The sequence below is a fragment of the Bombus fervidus genome, chromosome 5 (genome assembly GCF_041682495.2).
Source record: "Bombus fervidus isolate BK054 chromosome 5, iyBomFerv1, whole genome shotgun sequence".
NCBI lineage: Eukaryota > Metazoa > Arthropoda > Insecta > Hymenoptera > Apidae > Bombus > Bombus fervidus.
Window position 1 is genome coordinate 108,290 of NC_091521.1, and position 18,066 is coordinate 126,355.

The 18,066-nt window shown below is 36.4% G+C and overlaps 1 protein-coding gene across 6 annotated transcripts; it reads left to right on the top strand.

Moving 5' to 3' along the window:
- The first annotated feature begins 149 nt into the window (after window positions 1-149).
- Window positions 150-17,259, top strand: Ntan1 (N-terminal amidohydrolase 1). Of its 6 annotated transcripts, XM_072003750.1 has the most exons (9): window positions 150-310; window positions 705-785; window positions 6,883-7,011; window positions 14,759-14,946; window positions 15,834-15,899; window positions 16,031-16,213; window positions 16,331-16,539; window positions 16,678-16,839; window positions 16,954-17,259. In XM_072003750.1, the coding sequence occupies exons 4-9, from the start codon at window positions 14,760-14,762 to the stop codon at window positions 17,077-17,079; spliced, it is 933 nt and encodes a 310-aa protein (XP_071859851.1). In that variant the 5' UTR covers window positions 150-310; window positions 705-785; window positions 6,883-7,011; window position 14,759; the 3' UTR covers window positions 17,080-17,259. The 6 variants fall into 6 exon arrangements, with proteins under 6 accessions (XP_071859851.1, XP_071859852.1, XP_071859853.1 ...); XM_072003751.1 differs by lacking the exon at window positions 705-785; XM_072003752.1 differs by lacking the exon at window positions 705-785 and having other exon boundaries at window positions 178-196.
- Window positions 17,260-18,066: the final 807 nt, after the last annotated feature.

Sequence of the window (18,066 nt, forward strand, 5' to 3'; positions counted from 1 at the left end):
TTAGACTATAGAATATCAATTGGTTTTGTAATTAGAACTAGTTGAAACATAATTTCGAATCGCAAAAGGCGCCATTGTTGCCGCGAAAGTCGAAGAATGACGGAAACAAACGAAGCTAGATTATAGGAGAGGAGGCGACTCTGACGATGAGGTCGAGTGCAGACGCGAGTGCTAGTGCGGACGATGTAGATGTTGTGTGAGTAATTGTAATGAAAAAGAAAACGTGTCGGTTCAGTCTTATTGAATTTTTGTTTAACTGTCACTCGAAGCGCCTCACTTTTTCTGTTTGGATTGTGTGAAACTGGCAATCGTAAGTGACACGACTACCACGATCAGATCGTATCTCTTCTATCTATATCTTTACAGTTTTTTTCTCTCGTCATTCCATCGTTTCGTTCGCTCTCAAGCTTTAAACGAGTCCGAGTTGGTTAGTTATTACGTCGCGTGTGCTCGATAACATTATGTGCTAGCAATGTGAACGACAATATCGACAATAACGGTAACGGTGACGAGGACGGCGACGGTGGCCGTGACGGTGACGGTGACGGTGACAGTGACGGTGACGGTGACGGTGACGATGACAGTGTGACCACTGACGTTTCGTTTCGGATCGACTACAACGCGTGTGTATACATACAACCAGTTGCTTGTTGCGTAACTACTATTTTACGATAACAATCTCCTCGTTGCCCTGTCGAATGCAGGTTCAACATTACTAGACATTACATTTTCATCACCTATTTGCAAAATCGGACAACATTTGTTCAATCAGCTGCCGTAACGTGGTAAGTGCTGTCATCGTCGATGTTGAAACTTATTAAAAGTATATTACACAAAAAATGTTGGTTTTCACAGATTTTTAATTTCTGACAAATTCTTATAATTTTGTATTCAGTACGCCACGGTGCACAAATGTTTCTGACGTATTTGTAAACGTTAGGGGTCAATCGTCAAGACAATGTGTTTGTAAACAATTTTTTGCGACTTGCAAATGGTCTAATAGAATAGTGTAGTTGCCGTTAGAATTGCTTTATAATTTTACACATACAAGTAATGCAGATATGATAATACTCGCATCTAAAAAACAAAGATGAGCATAATTTATTTAATTTCTAACATCTACTAAGGTAATTGAGATAAAATGAAACAGAGCATATAAACGCTACGTTCTCCAATTTTCATACGCATTGTAAAGTATGCAAAGGTGGAGGTATACAAGCGATATCAAGTGAAAAGGTGCACATATCTGTATACATATGTATGTAGGAAAATTGCGTCGTAGAACAACTTGCACAATTTACAAGCGACAACGTGTACACTATCGAAGCCGAGTGTCGCATTACATACAGGCATACAGGGAATCGGCGCGTCGTATACAGTGTACTCGTATTGTAATGCTATTTGAATGTGGAATAAGTCCTTTCGTCGATCAATCAATTTCTGTTTTGTTTTTTCATCTTTCGTTCTTTTAATGTTGCTTTCTTGTAGATTAATCGGTCGATAGATATATCAGTATATCGTACCGTAAACCTGGATTTAACTTTTCTATAAAATGTTTAGATGACATAAATTATCTCATTTGTTGATGAAAGAAAGAAACAATATTTTATTGTGCTTGCCTAATATTATATAAGTGAAATTACTTAATTTAAATATTACATTAACGTTTGAACTGAAACTTGTTTGAAAACTACTTAGAAATGAAGAATATTGAAAAGTAAGACCACTTAAACATCGATTGGAAGATACTCTTTTGCGTTCCTGTTATTCTTGAATTATTAGGCACAGAACAAAATTGACTCGTAAAATAGATGGACGATGAAACTTAATTGTTCGCGAAAAGACCGTGCGTTCATACAGACATATATGCTTAATGCGAATAATTATATATATATATAATACTTGAAGCTAGCCGACAAGTTGATTTTTTGATGAGATTGTATTAATGATAAAACTATATGACTATATAATGGCAAAATTTGAAGAAATATTCGTTATAAGAAGTGGTATATTACTATCAGTTGTTTTATTAATTGTAATATTACCGGAATTTTTTTATAATTAAAGCCTGAAAAAAGAAGAAGAATTGTTGGGTATAGCGAAAACTAAAATAGCTTTATGAAATACCGATTAACGATTGAGAGTCACTGTGCGAATGAACTTCATTAATCTGGCCGTGGCTGGGACCCTGAAGCCATGAGGCTTCGGTGTTGTATCTTGTCTACGTGTGTTCTTGGTATCAAGCATTTTCTTGAACACCACGTGTGTATACAATACTTGCTATAGGTGTTACATTTAGATTAGTTTACGTTCAGATTACATGATTTATTATATTATTATATAATAATATTAAGTTAGATCACATAGCTACATAGCTACATTTAGATTAGAATAGTTATGCATGGTCCATAACTATTAACCACTAACCAGAATCGTCGACCCATTTTTTTGATATATTCACGCGTCTAATTTTTTACTTACTTTACCGTTTGTACATTTCATTTTTTTTTCATTTATTTTATATTTATTTCTTCTATTCTCTTTACTCGCCCTACTATATACTCTGTATGTCCAAGTTCATTTCTCTTTCCTAATATTTTGCCATTCTTCAATCTTATATTGTCCATCTTTTTCTACCTTTTCTTTTTCCTTTTTCTTCGCTCTTTCAATTATTTCTACGATTTTTATGGAAAATTTGTATATTTTTATTTTGCGTTCTTGAAACTGTTGTTTTATCTTCTTTTAATGAAATACGGTTAATTTCATGCAATTTACTTATTTCCTTTTTTTTTAAAGAGAATTTTACAAAAATTCATCCATCGTTTATGATTGCTCTTACTAATTCTATTTTGAGCAATCCTTTAATTAAACGATCTCTATAGTTCTTAAGGAGAAAAAAAGTAGCAATTTGATTTCAATAGCTCTATATGTTCAATGGAGATTGAAATATAGTGCATATGTATATATGTAGCGATCCGAAATCTCGCAGTTTTTACTTTTATTCTTGAACATTAGATACGCGTAATTATTATTAGACTCGTCGCACATACTCATATATGATTGAAAAGAATTTAAGTATTCCTTCGTGTACATGTTTAATATATACACCAATGTACTTTATGTATGGACATATATATTACAGGATAGTATATACTTAGATCATATTATATATTCCTCTGCAACTATAATAGGAACTCGTGCAACGTAACCACGTACTTACTGGCTTAATAGGAAAATATTAAAGTGATTCGTAGTATGAAATTGTAACTAATCCCCGGTATTCGCACAAACTCGAGCCATAAACTGCCACAGTTTTAAAATCTCACGGACTTAATCTTAACCTTAATCTTTTTTGGTACTTTAATAATTATTAAATTTTTAAACGTTCCAATGAAGGAGAAGAAAACAAATATGCCAGACTAAAGTATATACGGTAGATATTTCGCTCTTTTGTATTTTTTGCAAAATTCTATTAAGAGTAATCATCAAGAAGGTTAGAAGAAATTGGAAACAGTAACATGATTAAACAGAGGTATCTTGATTGGAAATATAAGATTTTGAGTCTTTTCAAATGATGATAAAGGCAGTGCGGCGGCAGGGAGATGAGAATATGGACGTATACTGTATGTGTATTTAAGAGTAGAGCTGGTGATAATAGTAGTGGTGGATACACGAGTCTCTCGGCTCTCGAAACTCTCTTAAGTCACGGACTAAACTGAGTTAAGATGCTCTTAAGGCTAGTAGAGGGTGTTAACCTTTTACTCTTCCGCTAGTTCATTTGTGACAGCTACTTACTTACCAGTTGCCATCCAACGATATACCATCATTTTCCGTAACGTTTCAATGTTATGCACGACTCAATGACTCGATATGATTCGATACGACTCGGTTTCCTCTTTCTAACGTTAATTCGCATCGCATACATCTTTATACGAGTGGTGTTTTTTTGTTCTAGTTGTTTTTAGATCTTCATATTTATCGATTGTTGGTGATTTTGAATGCAATTTGATATTATTGTTAAATTTATTATATTTCAATGCAGTATCATTGACGTTTTAACATCCTATCAAATTAGACGCAGAATTTAAACACGAAACGAAATATTGTATCGATCGGATCGGACATGAGATATTTTGAACGAATTTTTAATTTTTTTATTCTTTTATATTTTATATATTTGTTCGCCGACGCCTTTTCTTTTAAGTTGCTTTTAAGTACATGTGCGTAGAAATTTTTGGAAATAAGAGATCATTCCCTTTAAAAAAAACTTTTACATAAAAATATTATTACCGTAGATTACTTTTTACTTCAATAAAGTCCAATTAAAATTTGACAACAGTTGTATAAAAGTTGATCTTAAGTGCATATATGTGTTTCGTTGACGCATCGTTACGTATGCGTCTGGACAAATTCATTCGCACTACGGTTAAACAGATACACACACTCGGTGTTTATATTCATAGGAATATGTTGTGATGCGTTTCATCGACACGTATAGGTAAGTACGACTAATAGGATAATGTGTCTTGCGTACATGCGTATCGTTGCAACATCGCACCGGGAATAGATGTAAGCATATGGATGTAGTTACGTATATAGTATATACGCTACGTATGTGGATATATGTATAGAAGCGTATCTACGTATGCGCGTTGAGGGTAAAGAAGGTGTGTGTAGTGTGTAGAGTGTAGAGAGGCCTGGTAACTGCACTCCCTACGGGGTCTACATAAATCAGAAACTCAGATTTAAGCTTATTGTTAGCTCGAAGCATGAAGGAGGGAGAGAGAGGAAGAGAGAGAGAGTGAGAGAGAGAAAGGGTAGGAAGGAGGGGGAGATTAGAAATTTAGATTCACTCTAGCTCCCTAGATAATTATCGCTCACAGAGATTTACGAACGTATTATTACTGTCCTGCAAAATATTAATTGTTGCCAAAACTTAGCGTTGAGGGTATCGAGTTACACCACGATTGTCCTACTAATACTTTTCGACCCGATATTTTGGCACTGATATCCTCAGACTCAGACGTATTCCAGGGAAAGATAGAGTCGTAGTAATTTATTATTCTATCAAATCGATTATCGTTGTTTTACAGAAGAACATTTTTTAAATAAATAAAGAAAATACCACGGTTAAGCGAGTCGTTAGATAAGTGCGTTCTGTTCGGATCGATAAGACAAGTGCATTTTAACTGTAGCTGTATGAACGCGGATGTGGAAGAGCATGCTATCTCGTAAAATTAGGACACAGATACACGTGAAAAGTAGAAAATCAAGAAACCAAAGAGAAAGAGGGAAAAAAGTGACGACTATCTGTAAGAAACAGGTGTGCGTCATTTTTCTTTTGTGTTACGGACAGTACGACTTTCGATTTCAATCCATCCGCAAACTATAAGCGCGTGTTCGCTGTGAAAGTGACGAAACTAAACGAATGAAATGAGTAAAGAGGAAAAAGAGGGGAGAAAGGTAGTGAGATAGGAAAAGAAGAGAAGAGGACCCGGAAGAACAGTTCACCTTCCGTGAATCCAACGGGCCACTGACTCTCGTCTTCTGTTGTCTGTTGCATAACGATTCCATCCCATTTGAACACAACTTGGAGAGATGCAACTTGAGAGTCACTGGACCGTGTACCGGTTGTTCCACTCGTGGAATGCGGACTAGCTTGTGGTGTACGTGCACATATACTTACGTCCGTGTCCACGCACGCGCCGTTCACGCCGTGAATCCTATCCGTATTCTTTTCACCTATACAATTGCGTGCGTGCAAGGTTTAGATGCGCGTAATCACACATTTTGATAATAGATCAGCGTGATTATGGAATTATAATTGTCATTACCGTTTGCAGGTAAACGTAGTTACTAATTTTTCGATATTTAACTGTCGACAAATTGATAATTTCGTATCAAATACAGAAATATAGAACGCGTTTTAATAGTGTTTCGATTAAAGTCGACTGCATATTGTACGCGCAAGAGTATATGAAAAAAGGAAAAAGAAAAAGGATATAAGTTCGTCACATTGTACATCCAGTATAAACGAATACGTTTATAAACAATCGGAGGAAGTCGTAGCGCATAAATATGTAGGGAATCAGACGATTGCAGGCTTGCTGGGCTACTGTATGCAAATTCACTTACTACGATTGTACGTATGTATAGGTACTATAGTTATGTTAGTTGAGAGCATACGGCATATGTACTTGGTTCCTTCCTTCCTTTCTTCCTTTCTTCCTTTCTTCCTTTCTCTCTTTTTTTGTGTGTGTTTTCTTCTTTCTATGAACGCTAGACAGTGGGGGAACCAGAAAGTATTGAAAAGAAAATAAGAATCGCTGGATTTGGTTTCCTGTAACGTGGCGTAAGCAGGGTGGAGTGCAATTCACGACACAACCAACAAACGACCTGTCCAAAATTTTTTTTTAATTTTAGAAAGATTTGGATACCAACAGCTTTATTTCCTATTGTTTAATCGATTCGTATGATCCAAGTAAACCTCGCATCAACGTAAATGCGTTTTTATGATGTTTGTAATATCTAAGTTAGAGCGAATGAACGTAGGTATAATTTACCGTTACCCGCGATGAGTCATTCCAATTGTTAGAACTTTCCTGTGGATGTAACAAGTGGAGTGAGATGGAAAAGTGTTTAGACTTAAACGTAAAAAATGTCTCGTTTTATTTCACTCGAATAGGAAATACATATCACGCAACAAATACATGCGCGTATTTAACCAATATGACTTATGAGTGTTTCAAGGAATACCAACGGACCAAGTTTAAAGAGGAAAAGCACGATAAAAACGTTTGAATTGAATGAATGTTCAAATCATAAATTTGGAGCTGGTTTTCAAGCTTCGTTTTCAAAACTTTTCCTTTTTTAATATTGCAGAAAGATCGTGAAAATTTGAAGGAGGAAAAGCAAAAAAGGAACGTAAGCAATACCAAACGCAGCATATTTTTCAAAAATGGCGGCAGGAACGTGTCGATTAGTTTGAAGAAAAATCCGAAGAATCGTAAAGTGAGTATGAAAAAACGCTTGCGATCCAATATTTCGATTACACTCCCATATCGATAACGAATCGAAACGACTAAAAATTTAACCATATTATTTATTTTACTTAGTCTTCCTCTTTCGGGTTTGGGCGAACTTGCGATTTTACATTATATTACATTTTCAGCTGTTTGGTTTTTTTTAAAATCTACATTTCAAATGTAATCATATTGTAATCGCTATTTTCTTTTATGTCAAGTATATATATAAAGTCTTGATACATATTTATCCTTTGAATTATTAGTGTTTCGGTAAGAGAAGAACATTGCATTGAAACAAAATCATTTTAGAAATCGTTAGATAACAAACATTGTACGTATAACGAACACGTCGAGATAAAGTGTCAGGATATCGATAGACTTGAATGTTCGATAATCGATCTGGTAAATAGTTGTTTGTGGTTGGTCCGCTTTAGATGATGGTCGCTTTTATGTACGTATATACATATGGTATTTGGGCACCGTTTATCGGACTACGTTAGCTCAAACGGCTACTCGTTATCTGAGCACGTTTATTATGTGCGTTATCGTCTCCCGTTCCAACTACGGAAAAACTATAAATTCAATAATTCTAACTGCTAAAACCGAACAGGTTGCTGTCCGTGTTTTTTTTTATTGTACAAATTTTTGATTCGATTCGATTCGATTTAGTTCAGACTGGCTCTTTTCGGTTTCAGATAAAGAACTGGGCATAAGACGAAGATGTAAAAGTTTGACTGATCACGGTGACCACTTATAAATACTTACATACGTCCCTTTACTGTATTCATGATTTCACTTATTTCTTACTTATCTAACTAAATACATACATATTTTCTGTTTTGATGTTTCAATGTTTGTTCATTCAGATAATTAGAATAATACATATATCGGTTATTCTTTAATCATACCGTATTGGAATATTCATGATTATTATGTACGACCATAAAATTAATCGGGATATTCGCGTATTGGGAAAAAAAAACGGATTGCATCGTCAAATTGCTTCGTCACTCAAACGTAGTGAATTTTTCTATTTTCAATTCATTGTCGGTTCTCTCTCGGCGTACTATGTAGGATGATCGTGTTCTCTACTAATCTTATCGTAAAACGGTTTAGTCATTTATTTCTCCAAGATGTTTTAGTTGTAATCTAGAAAGAGGAAAAAACCAACCGCGTAGAATCCCTTTGAATTGTAAATGGTAATTATTCATGTCCATCGTGCGTACATATGTATATAAAAAAAAGCAAATCGATGAGTTAGAATGTCTTTTGCTCGGTTTCCGTTGATAACCTTTTCGATAAATTTTGTATCTTGGATTATACATGTACAATTACATACATGGACTAGTGATTCAACGAGAATTTTAATTCATCGACAAACGTACCGTTATTAACGAAAACTTATTGTACATTGAACGTGCTGCAGATTCTTATTGTTACATTGAACATGCAGAGAAACCATTTGCGATGCGACGATTACTTTAATCTGTAGTAGTAGTAGTAGTAGTAGTAGTAGTAGTAGTAGTAGGAGTAGTAGGAGTAGTAGCAGTAGTAGTAGTAGTAGTAGTAGTAGCAGTAGTAGTAGTAGTAGTAGTAGTAGGAGTAGTAGGAGTAGTAGCAGTAGTAGTAGTAGTAGTAGTAGTGATTAGATATTCTTTAGTAGTAGTAGATATTCATTCCCCGTATAACGTTAATCTATTGAATCGAATAATCGAAAAAAGAACGAAGAAAATCATATCCAACCGAATAAAAGCAAATAAAGGAGCACGATTGTTGTTAAATATTATTGCATAGATATTTAATCGCGATGTTTCATATCTTTAATAAACAATATTTGCTATAACTATTGATAAATACCGATAGATGGTAACGGTAACATTCACTCTTCGTTATTCGCGCTATCTGTTAAAATCGGAATTCTTCGATTCGTAGATCCCGCCAAATTCAAAATAAATTCAGTTATCCATTGATATCGACGATGAGGTGCATGACTAGATAAAACGCTTGGCTACAAATGAAAGTCAGTTGAAATTTTGCACTAATAATTTGCTTCTTTGTATATAAATCGTAACAATTTTCTTGGAGGAAAAAACGATCAAATTATCATTGCAATTGGATTCGCTGTGCACGAACAACCAGAAAGAAAAGAAATAAATGAAAATTTTTACAGTGAAATTATCGAATTGTCGTTACAAGTTACGACACAAGTTGGTCGCACTCGCAAGTCAATTCCACCCAAGATAAAACGCGTTACTAAATGATGTCGACCTCCTTTTTTCGTGTTGTTATCACAGAATGATTCGATTTCGTTACTTGATTTCTCGTTTTGCTTCCTCCTTATTTCGCGTAAACAATTCTCTGTTGGTAATAATAATTTATCATTTCACTCGTGACGTCTGCAATCGAACCGACGCGACGGCGGCACAGTGTGAAATTTTCCATTGGTCTTTCGCGCTGTCCCCGCTTACCAGACGTTGTATACTACAAGTACAGTATATCGTATACAAACAGTATGGAATTGTGTGTGGGGAGGGGGGGCTTTCGTAACACGCATTTCGATCATTCTTCCATTTTCCTATAGCATAATAACGCTAACACAAATATTCATTGCATTGCACCCGCATATCCTTGCGAATACCGCGGACTGTAGTAGTAGGATGAAGTTAATCAGCTATGGCATTGATATCGTTGTATTTTAGATTTGAAGATTCAATTACCCAACAAAATCTATATCTATATCTGATAACGATAATGATAACGGTAATTTGTTAATTGGTTAATTTAATCAAGCGAATTGAATTGATTTAACAGAATAAATCATGATCGGTTAAGGAGAAGATAAAGCGGAGAAAAGTGAATGATGGGTGTATATGGTATACCACATGGTAGTGGACGATAGAAAGAGGAAAATTGTTCGATTAAAAATGCTCGTTTTGCTCGGGCAAAGTCGCGCGTAGTCATTTAGATTTACTTGGTAGAGATTCTCAGTGAAATCACCAGTCATTAGAATACCAGCCCCACAGAGAAGGTGATTCGAGGAAAGGCACCCGTTAATGGCTACGGCCCTTTGCACGGTTAAATAAATAACTGCGTGGCCGCATCCTAGCTGTGTAATTACACTCAGCCGTATATAGGTGTACATGTAACGTGGCGCGAGTGTAACTACGTAGTTGGCGTGCATTATGCGAGTAATCGGTAGAAAGAAGGAAGAGCGGGCGAGCGAGGGGGAGCAGATACCAAGTTTCTGGTATGCCGTTCCGAAATTATACCCTCGAAAACAGCAAGGATCGTGTAAATGTGAAAAAATCTGATCGAGAGAGATTTAGGTACATACTTGGCCAATTTCTCGCATGTTGCCATTCGAACGTTCCTTCAAATGCTATGCAAATTTTATTTTATTTCTAATTTTATTATGAATATTAACTTTATTAGCGAATATCTTTCCTTTACTAATATGCTTTTATTTTAATCACTCTTTACGATTGCTTTTTTACGATTTCGAAATACTTTCGTTAGACGATATAACGTTTTTGTTTCTTTGCGTTTTTATTATCCTTACAAGTAGCTTGTGAAGTTAACGATAGATTCTGAGCAAAATGTCGTGGAAAGGAATTCTCAACCAATTGTACAGGACAGGAGAACCGACCAACACACTTCGCATCGTATTCTGGCTAACGTGCACATAGTCTCTCTACGAAAGACCAATAATTAAGGTAATGGCTACTTTTCAAGTGGATTTCCGTGTGGCTCGATCTGCACAGTCAGCTAGTCAGCCATCCAACCAACCAACCAACCAACCAACCAACCAACCAACCAACCAACCAACCAACCAGCCAACCAACCAACCAACCAACCAACCAACCAACCAACCAACCAACCAACCAACCAACCAACCAACCAACCAACCAACCAACCTATTACTAACCTCTTCGCCGGTTATGGTCACGAACAACCAAGATGTTTCGTTCCATTCCTTCTCTCTCTTTTGCCCTTCCACCGCTTTTCCTTTGATCCTTTTTCTTTCCCTTTTTTACGACTGATCATTTTTCACTTTCGATTTAACATTTGTTCCTTTCTTTTTGTCTTTCCTCGATAATTTCGTCGATAATTCTTCGTTCAGCTAAATTTAATTCTTGCTATCTATTTATCTGACTAACTTTGATGATAAAAATCATACAGGATGACAAGGATGGCTATATACTTGCAATCTGCATTTTTTTCATTATTCATTCTCCCATGAGTAAATAGTGTTCTGTCGGTAGGTATCGAAACGATATTTTTATATTTATAAGTCGGATATAATGACTTACAGAGAAATCGCAAAGAACAGGAATAGAAAGACTATTTATATGCTACGTTGTCGACAAATACGAATACGACAGTTCTTTGGTGTATAACGATACACTAATCTTTATTTACTGCGAACGTCATTTTCATTTTCTATATCTTACAGAAGTTTGTATCTGATTCGTGTTCCATGTGTTATATACAAAAGATCGTTGTGCGAAAAAGAAGGATATACCCTATGAAATCAAGAATATTGTTAACCCACCTGTATAAACATATACGTACGACACAAACGATACGTTTGCAAAATGAAAAAAAATTATAATACAAATTACAAATACTCGCATAGAATAAACACAATGTTAAACAAATGACTCTGACGAGTGACTAAAGATCGCATTTAAGAAATTTTATGAAATTTCATTTTCTCAGATTTATTATATTATACGATAGCTGAAGAATGTTTTGGGGAAGAAGAGATTTTCTGTAGAAGATAAGAAAGGTTAGGGATATCAAAAAGAGAATACATACATATATTATGTCGACCGATCGAGATAAAGGTCATTAAAATACAGTTTATATAATCAAGCATAATCTCAACGCATCTTTATTCTGATGTTTATCTGCCGTTCACGATTTTTACCATCTTCCTCCATAACTTATCATGTATTTAATTTGAGATAGGTACATAAATAATTATTGTCAGAGTATGGACAATTCATTTCGCGAATAACTTTTTCAAACGTAAGAAATCAAATCTCAGTTTTAAAATTTTGTTTTGTTACTTTGTTATGTTTTGATTCAAATGACTATATATATATATATATAATAAAGTATAATTAATATATATATATAAATAAGTATATATATAAAGTATAAACTAATTTAGTATCTTAATGAATTTTGATAAACCTACATACACACCTATAGTGTATCGAACTAGACGCAGAGTAGTATGTTACCACTATTCTAGTAATAGCTTCGATCATCTGTAAGCGGTACACCAGCTACAAGATAAGTGAAAGAAAAAAGCATTGTGCAAAGAAGATTTTGATTTTAAAGCACTTTTCGAGGTACGGAGAATAAGAGAGGAGGTATAAAAGCGAAGCAAACATGTTATTTTGTTATTCGTGGTGGTGATGGTGATGTCGGCTGCGCGGCGGCGGTGGCAGCGGCGGCAACGGCAGCGGCGGCGACTTGATATCTGATCGGTACCACCCGCTTCGATTGGTCCCGACTGGATTTTAACCCATCCCACTACCCGTGTATGGATCGCACCGATCAACCAATCGGCATTTTAACCGATAATAGAAGCCATAATTAGCACGATTTGTTAATGAGTTCAGCCTAACCGAGACGACGATTGAATGAAACGTTGTTGTGAATGCTTAGTCGTAGTCGTGTGCTTGATTTGGGATTCATGTTCTTTCAAATATTTCTTCGCGATCGAATCGCGATTCATTCTTCTATTACGTAGACATTGTGTGCATTAAATACTACGATTAATCGCGCTCTGACTTTGTGTATATCTGTGTTATTTTACAAATTATTCGTTTCACCTATGAAATATGAATCAAACTTCTGCTCGAAAATTTCCCGATGTTGCTCTGTCTGCTGTGTTGCTTTGAACGTCATCGATGGAAATGTGTAGACAATTTTAATAAATCCAGTATCAATCGAAACTAACCGAGTATATTACAGAGCTACGAATTCGGCAAATCAAAAATCGACTAGTTAGCGAAGAAACACTAAGGATTTTCAAATTTTCAACCTTTCAAATTGGCTCTTCGACAATATCATTTCTATCAAGAAAAGTTTCTTCTATTTGGAAAATTGTAACCACCTCGTAGTTCTTTTTAAAAGGTGAGCTTTTTAAAAAGATGAAAAGAAGTCAAATGAAAACGTTTCTCACATTGAGCTACATTTCCTGCTCCCCTCTCACTCTCTCTCTCTCACTCACTCTCACTCTCTCTGTCTCTCTCTTTCCCTCTCTCTCTCTTTCTCTTTCTCTCTTTCTCTTTCTCTTTCTCTCATTTGTATGTTATGCTTAAAATGTAGCAGTGTGTTTTATTCGAAAGTTTGACGAAATTACGATCGAAATATGATAAAAATATACATAAACGGTGAAAGTCGACTCAAATCAAAACATTTTGGTTTTATATAAAATATATTTATATCATACGTAAGTATTATATGTATATGTTTCAGAATATGTACATATAGGCACACAGGCTATTCATTGATCAGAAAACTGTTCATTTCCCGTTTCTTATTTTTGCGTTTCCCGTTTCTCACTTTTGCGTTTCCTGTTTCCACTTATTAATCGTGTCGATATTAATTTCAAGGGAAAAGACCGATCGCCAAATTAATTACATTTAGATACTTTTATCTTCTGATCTTTATCAGAATCGAAAAAACGTACTGATAGGAAATCATTTTAGGAATGAGCAACGAGGTGGTACATCTCAAGAAAGCTCGCTTTAGTTTCGCTTCTCGGTTTGTTAGTAATCTCGTTAAACAAACGAAAGGTTAAACACAGAATGTCATTCGGGGCAAATGACCTTAACCTTTCAAGTAAATTAGGAGGAGAGGCTGACTGGTTAGTTGACTGGCTGGCTGGCTGGCTGGCTAGCTGACTGGCTGGCTGACTGGCTGGCTAGCTGACTGGCTGGCTGACTGGCTGACTGGCTGACTGGCTGACTGGCTGACTGACTGACTGGCTGACCGACTAGCTGACCGACTGGCTGACCGATTGGCTGACCGATTGGCTGACTGGCTGGCTGACTAGCTGGCTGACTTGCTGGCTGGCTGGCTGGCTGACTAGCTGGCTGACTAGCTGGCTGGCTGACTGACTAGCTGATTGGCTGACTGACTAGCTGACCGGCTGGCTGGCTGGTTGGCACGATTATCCTGAGGTTTTATCGTTAATACGATTAACGCAAACGGCAGAGCCTGAGTGCCAACAATGCTTGCCGATGATCTTCGACCCATCGATCTCATAAACAGCTTTGTCGTAATACTTTTTAGATCGTAAACCTAGATACGTAGAAAAATACCCTATTAAAAAGATGCATCTAACATGTATGTATGTATGGCCAAATTTTCTCGACAGCGCTCCATATACGTTCTGTTCATTTCTATCGCGATATTTATTTTTAGTAGATTATTCAACGATCTAAAGATCTATCCCATTTCTTTCTTCCATAAGAATATCGATAAAGGAAGTAATATTAATGCGATTTACCTGTACGTGTTACGCTTGTTTACTCGGAATTGAACATATATGAATCAGTGTCGCTCTTTAATACGTTATGGTTACGAGTTACGTTATAGAATGTCCTGTCGTAATATTATTTCTATTCCGACTTACTAGAGAATTGTATATGATTTACTGCTTACTACTATCATTCTGATTTTTAACGAAGCTTGCATAATTTGTTACACAGAATGGTGCTGGTGGTAAACGGAGTCCTACAAGAGGACATCCCAACGGATAGCAGATCGCTGTACGTAGCTCATCCGGTATATCGTGAAACTGCAGCCCAACTTCATTCGATGCCAGCAAAATTAGTGGGACCGATGGGACTTCTTTACGTACGTCAAAGGGAAATGGCCGCTACTTTGCCACACGACAGTAAATATGAGCCATTTCATTCATTTGTACAACTCATGTAATTGACCCCGATTTTTCTGCGGGTACATATACCTTTATGCACGTACGTGCGTGCGTAAGAAAAAAGATAATAGAGGGAAAAAGGGAATATTTAAATAAAATATAAAAGTATTGCATTTCTACGTACACTGTATCATTGCCACCATAAGTTACTAATTCTGGAAATCAGAAACTGTTAACATAAATTTACAATAGAAATGTTTATGTTTCATTTGTAATTCCATATTTGTTAGTTGACTTAAAGACAGTGCCGTCAATCACACCGTGGATCATGCATGCATATGTATGTACTCATACAACCGGCCCTAGTTTAACAGAAAGCCAATATTGTCGCCTCTGATGACAAATCACGTGTATAATTAAACAGCGTAATCCTTGCGTACTATTTTGTCTTTGATCTAACTAACGAGGAAATTACCCTGCAGTAATGCCTGCAGCTACATAATATTAGTTGCAGCGATTTCTACTGGACTAGATGCCGTCTCCAGTTTGGCTTATTCGAGAATCTTCCGAAAGAACACACTACGCATTTCAGTATTGAAAAATAACACAAATACATGTATATGCTATGCGAACTAATATACCATCAAGAGAGAGACCGATAGCCAGTTAGATCAAGAAAGAACCGAGTAGATTTAGCGATACTTTAGCTCTCATGTGAATGAAACAAGCCGTTACTAGAAAAAGTCATCAGTTTTAACTTTCTCCGTATCTCATTCGCAGTCATTGCTTTTTTCTTTAACTCCAATCTCATTCAGAGGCAAACGAATTGCAGAAAGAAAACAGTAATCTATAAGTCCTGGAAGTAATTAAGTTTAGCCTTTTATCTCCTTATTCTTTTGTTTCAGAAAATGTGAGCATCATTGGCTCGGATGATATGACTACCTGTATAATTGTCGTTGTGAGGCATTCCGGTAAGCCCTACCATAAGGATTTCGATTATCGCTTAATTGCGCCAATAAACGATGACAACAGTTCGATACGCGCGGGCGTGCAAACGCACGCACATTCATTGAATACGTTTGTGAATCAATATGCGATTTAGGTTCCGGTGCTGCCGCGTTAGCGCACCTGGATGGTGCTGGCACAGAAGATGCAGCAGCAGCAATGATCCAGAGGGTAACAGAACTCGCCCTTGGATTTCCAGAGGGTCGTCTGGAGCTACAACTCGTTGGTGGTTATTCCGATCCAAGAAATTATTCCGAAGAATTGTTTTGCAATATTCTTTGTAAGTTTTTTCTCTACCGCTACCACCACCAACACAACTCCTCTTCCCCTCCCCCCGGTCATTCTTTTTTTATCATTTCTGTTTAGATAAAGTATAAAAAAGTTGCATTACTTTTAGCGGCATTTCACAAGCAGCCAGTGGAGATCGATCTAACTATCTGCTGTGTAGGCGAATTGAACACTACAATAAGAGGTAGCACTCATTGGCCGGTAATATATGGTATTGGATTGAATGTAAAAACAGGCGAGATTTTCCCTGCAACTTTCCCCGACAAGGGACCCGACCAGGCGCTGAGATGCGCTAGGCATTTAACCGGAGGTCAACAGGTGGGTACGCAAGTATTTCGAAGGAGTCGCAATATGTAAATCTCAATTCTAAATACGATTTTATTACGTGCACCTTTAACCTGAATTACTTGCAACGTATTGTTGATAACCCATAAAGGATTGTCTATTGTTGTATAGGTTCTGGATGTTTACGACTGTACGCTTGGTTTACTTAGAATCGGACCGTTCAACTATGATCCTTTAAGAGGGGTCGATCTCTGGTTAGCCCAATCCGATCAGTTTATTCTACAACATCTTTCGACTGCGCCGGAAGTTGAACTGCCACATTTTGTATCACAGGTAATGCGATGCGATCGATCGAACGATCACAAGATCAACATTGGATAAATGTTTCTAATCTGTCATTATACCTGATTCTTTTTTATTCATGCTCTTCGAAATGTTCTGCCTTAGGTACGCGCAACACTCAAGTACATACAGGACAATCAGTTTCCGGCTGTCACCGTCTTCCGTGATAATCGGCCCCATTATTATCGCCGGGATGAAACCACCGGTGTTTGGCAACCTATACGATATTGATACCGAGTATTCGAGTTATACGTGAAGGCTTATATGAAAGATATTAAAATGACGATTAGTGAAATTTTTATGATAATACAAGATTCCTATAGGGTTCAAATAATTCAAATAATTCAAGAGTAACGAAATGAAGAATTTTTATTATGAAAAATCTGCATAATAATATGGATGGTACAATGATTGATTTATATCTTATGTTTTACCTTATTTGGTATTGCTGATGAAACATGTCTTTCGTGCTTATTTTTTTTCAAAATGGGGGTCCGATATCGCTGAATGTGATATAACGTGATTTATATTTGTGCATGATTTATAGTTCTATTTCATTATTTGCTATATTTAGCCCCTTGCCCTACGATTTAAGTTCCAACAGCGCATGTCATAACCATCGGCAGGATTGGTCAAACGTCGAGCTATTTGACGGTCTGCTGCAAGATGTTTCATAAATAATTACTACCAATTGATCATGGAACAAGATTTTTAAGGGTATCCTTTTAATATTTTTCAAGAAAATATATCTGCGCGTCCAAATGCGATCAAGAAAAAAAAATGTTGCCCGAAGAACGTACCACGAGTCTAACTCGTGTTTCTTATGTTTGGCCCGAAAGACGCACCACGAATCTAGCTCGACGTTGTAGGTTAAGGGGTTAACGATAAGACATACCACGACAGATTTAGCGATATTCGCCACTGATTTGAAAGCGCAATAATGAGAAAAAAAGAAAGGGGTAATGAGACAACTTTCCTTAGAATAATACTTTCGAACGATTATTATTAAGCGCGGTAACTTAAGAGTTTGTACTTTTCGAAAGAGAGAGAGAGAGAGAGAGAGAGAGAGAGAGAGAGGAGACAGACAAACAAACAGAAAGACAAGAGAGTGATTGAGTGATTAAGCGATTGACTGTTGAGTGAGTGAGTGAGAGAAATGTGGTTGTTGTTGACTTTTGCTCTTTTAACTTTTATTTTCTTTTCCAAGAACTTTTTATG

What these genes read in the sequence shown, in the direction of transcription:
- Ntan1 (XM_072003750.1), top strand. Translation starts at nt 14,760, where the DNA reads ATGGTGCTGGTGGTAAACGGAGTCCTACAAGAGGACATCCCAACGGAT. An exon ending in ATTTAACCGGAGGTCAACAG is followed by an intron (nt 16,540 to 16,677) that starts GTGGGTACGCAA and finishes ATTGTTGTATAG; the next exon opens with GTTCTGGATGTTTACGACTG. An exon ending in TGCCACATTTTGTATCACAG is followed by an intron (nt 16,840 to 16,953) that starts GTAATGCGATGC and finishes GTTCTGCCTTAG; the next exon opens with GTACGCGCAACACTCAAGTA.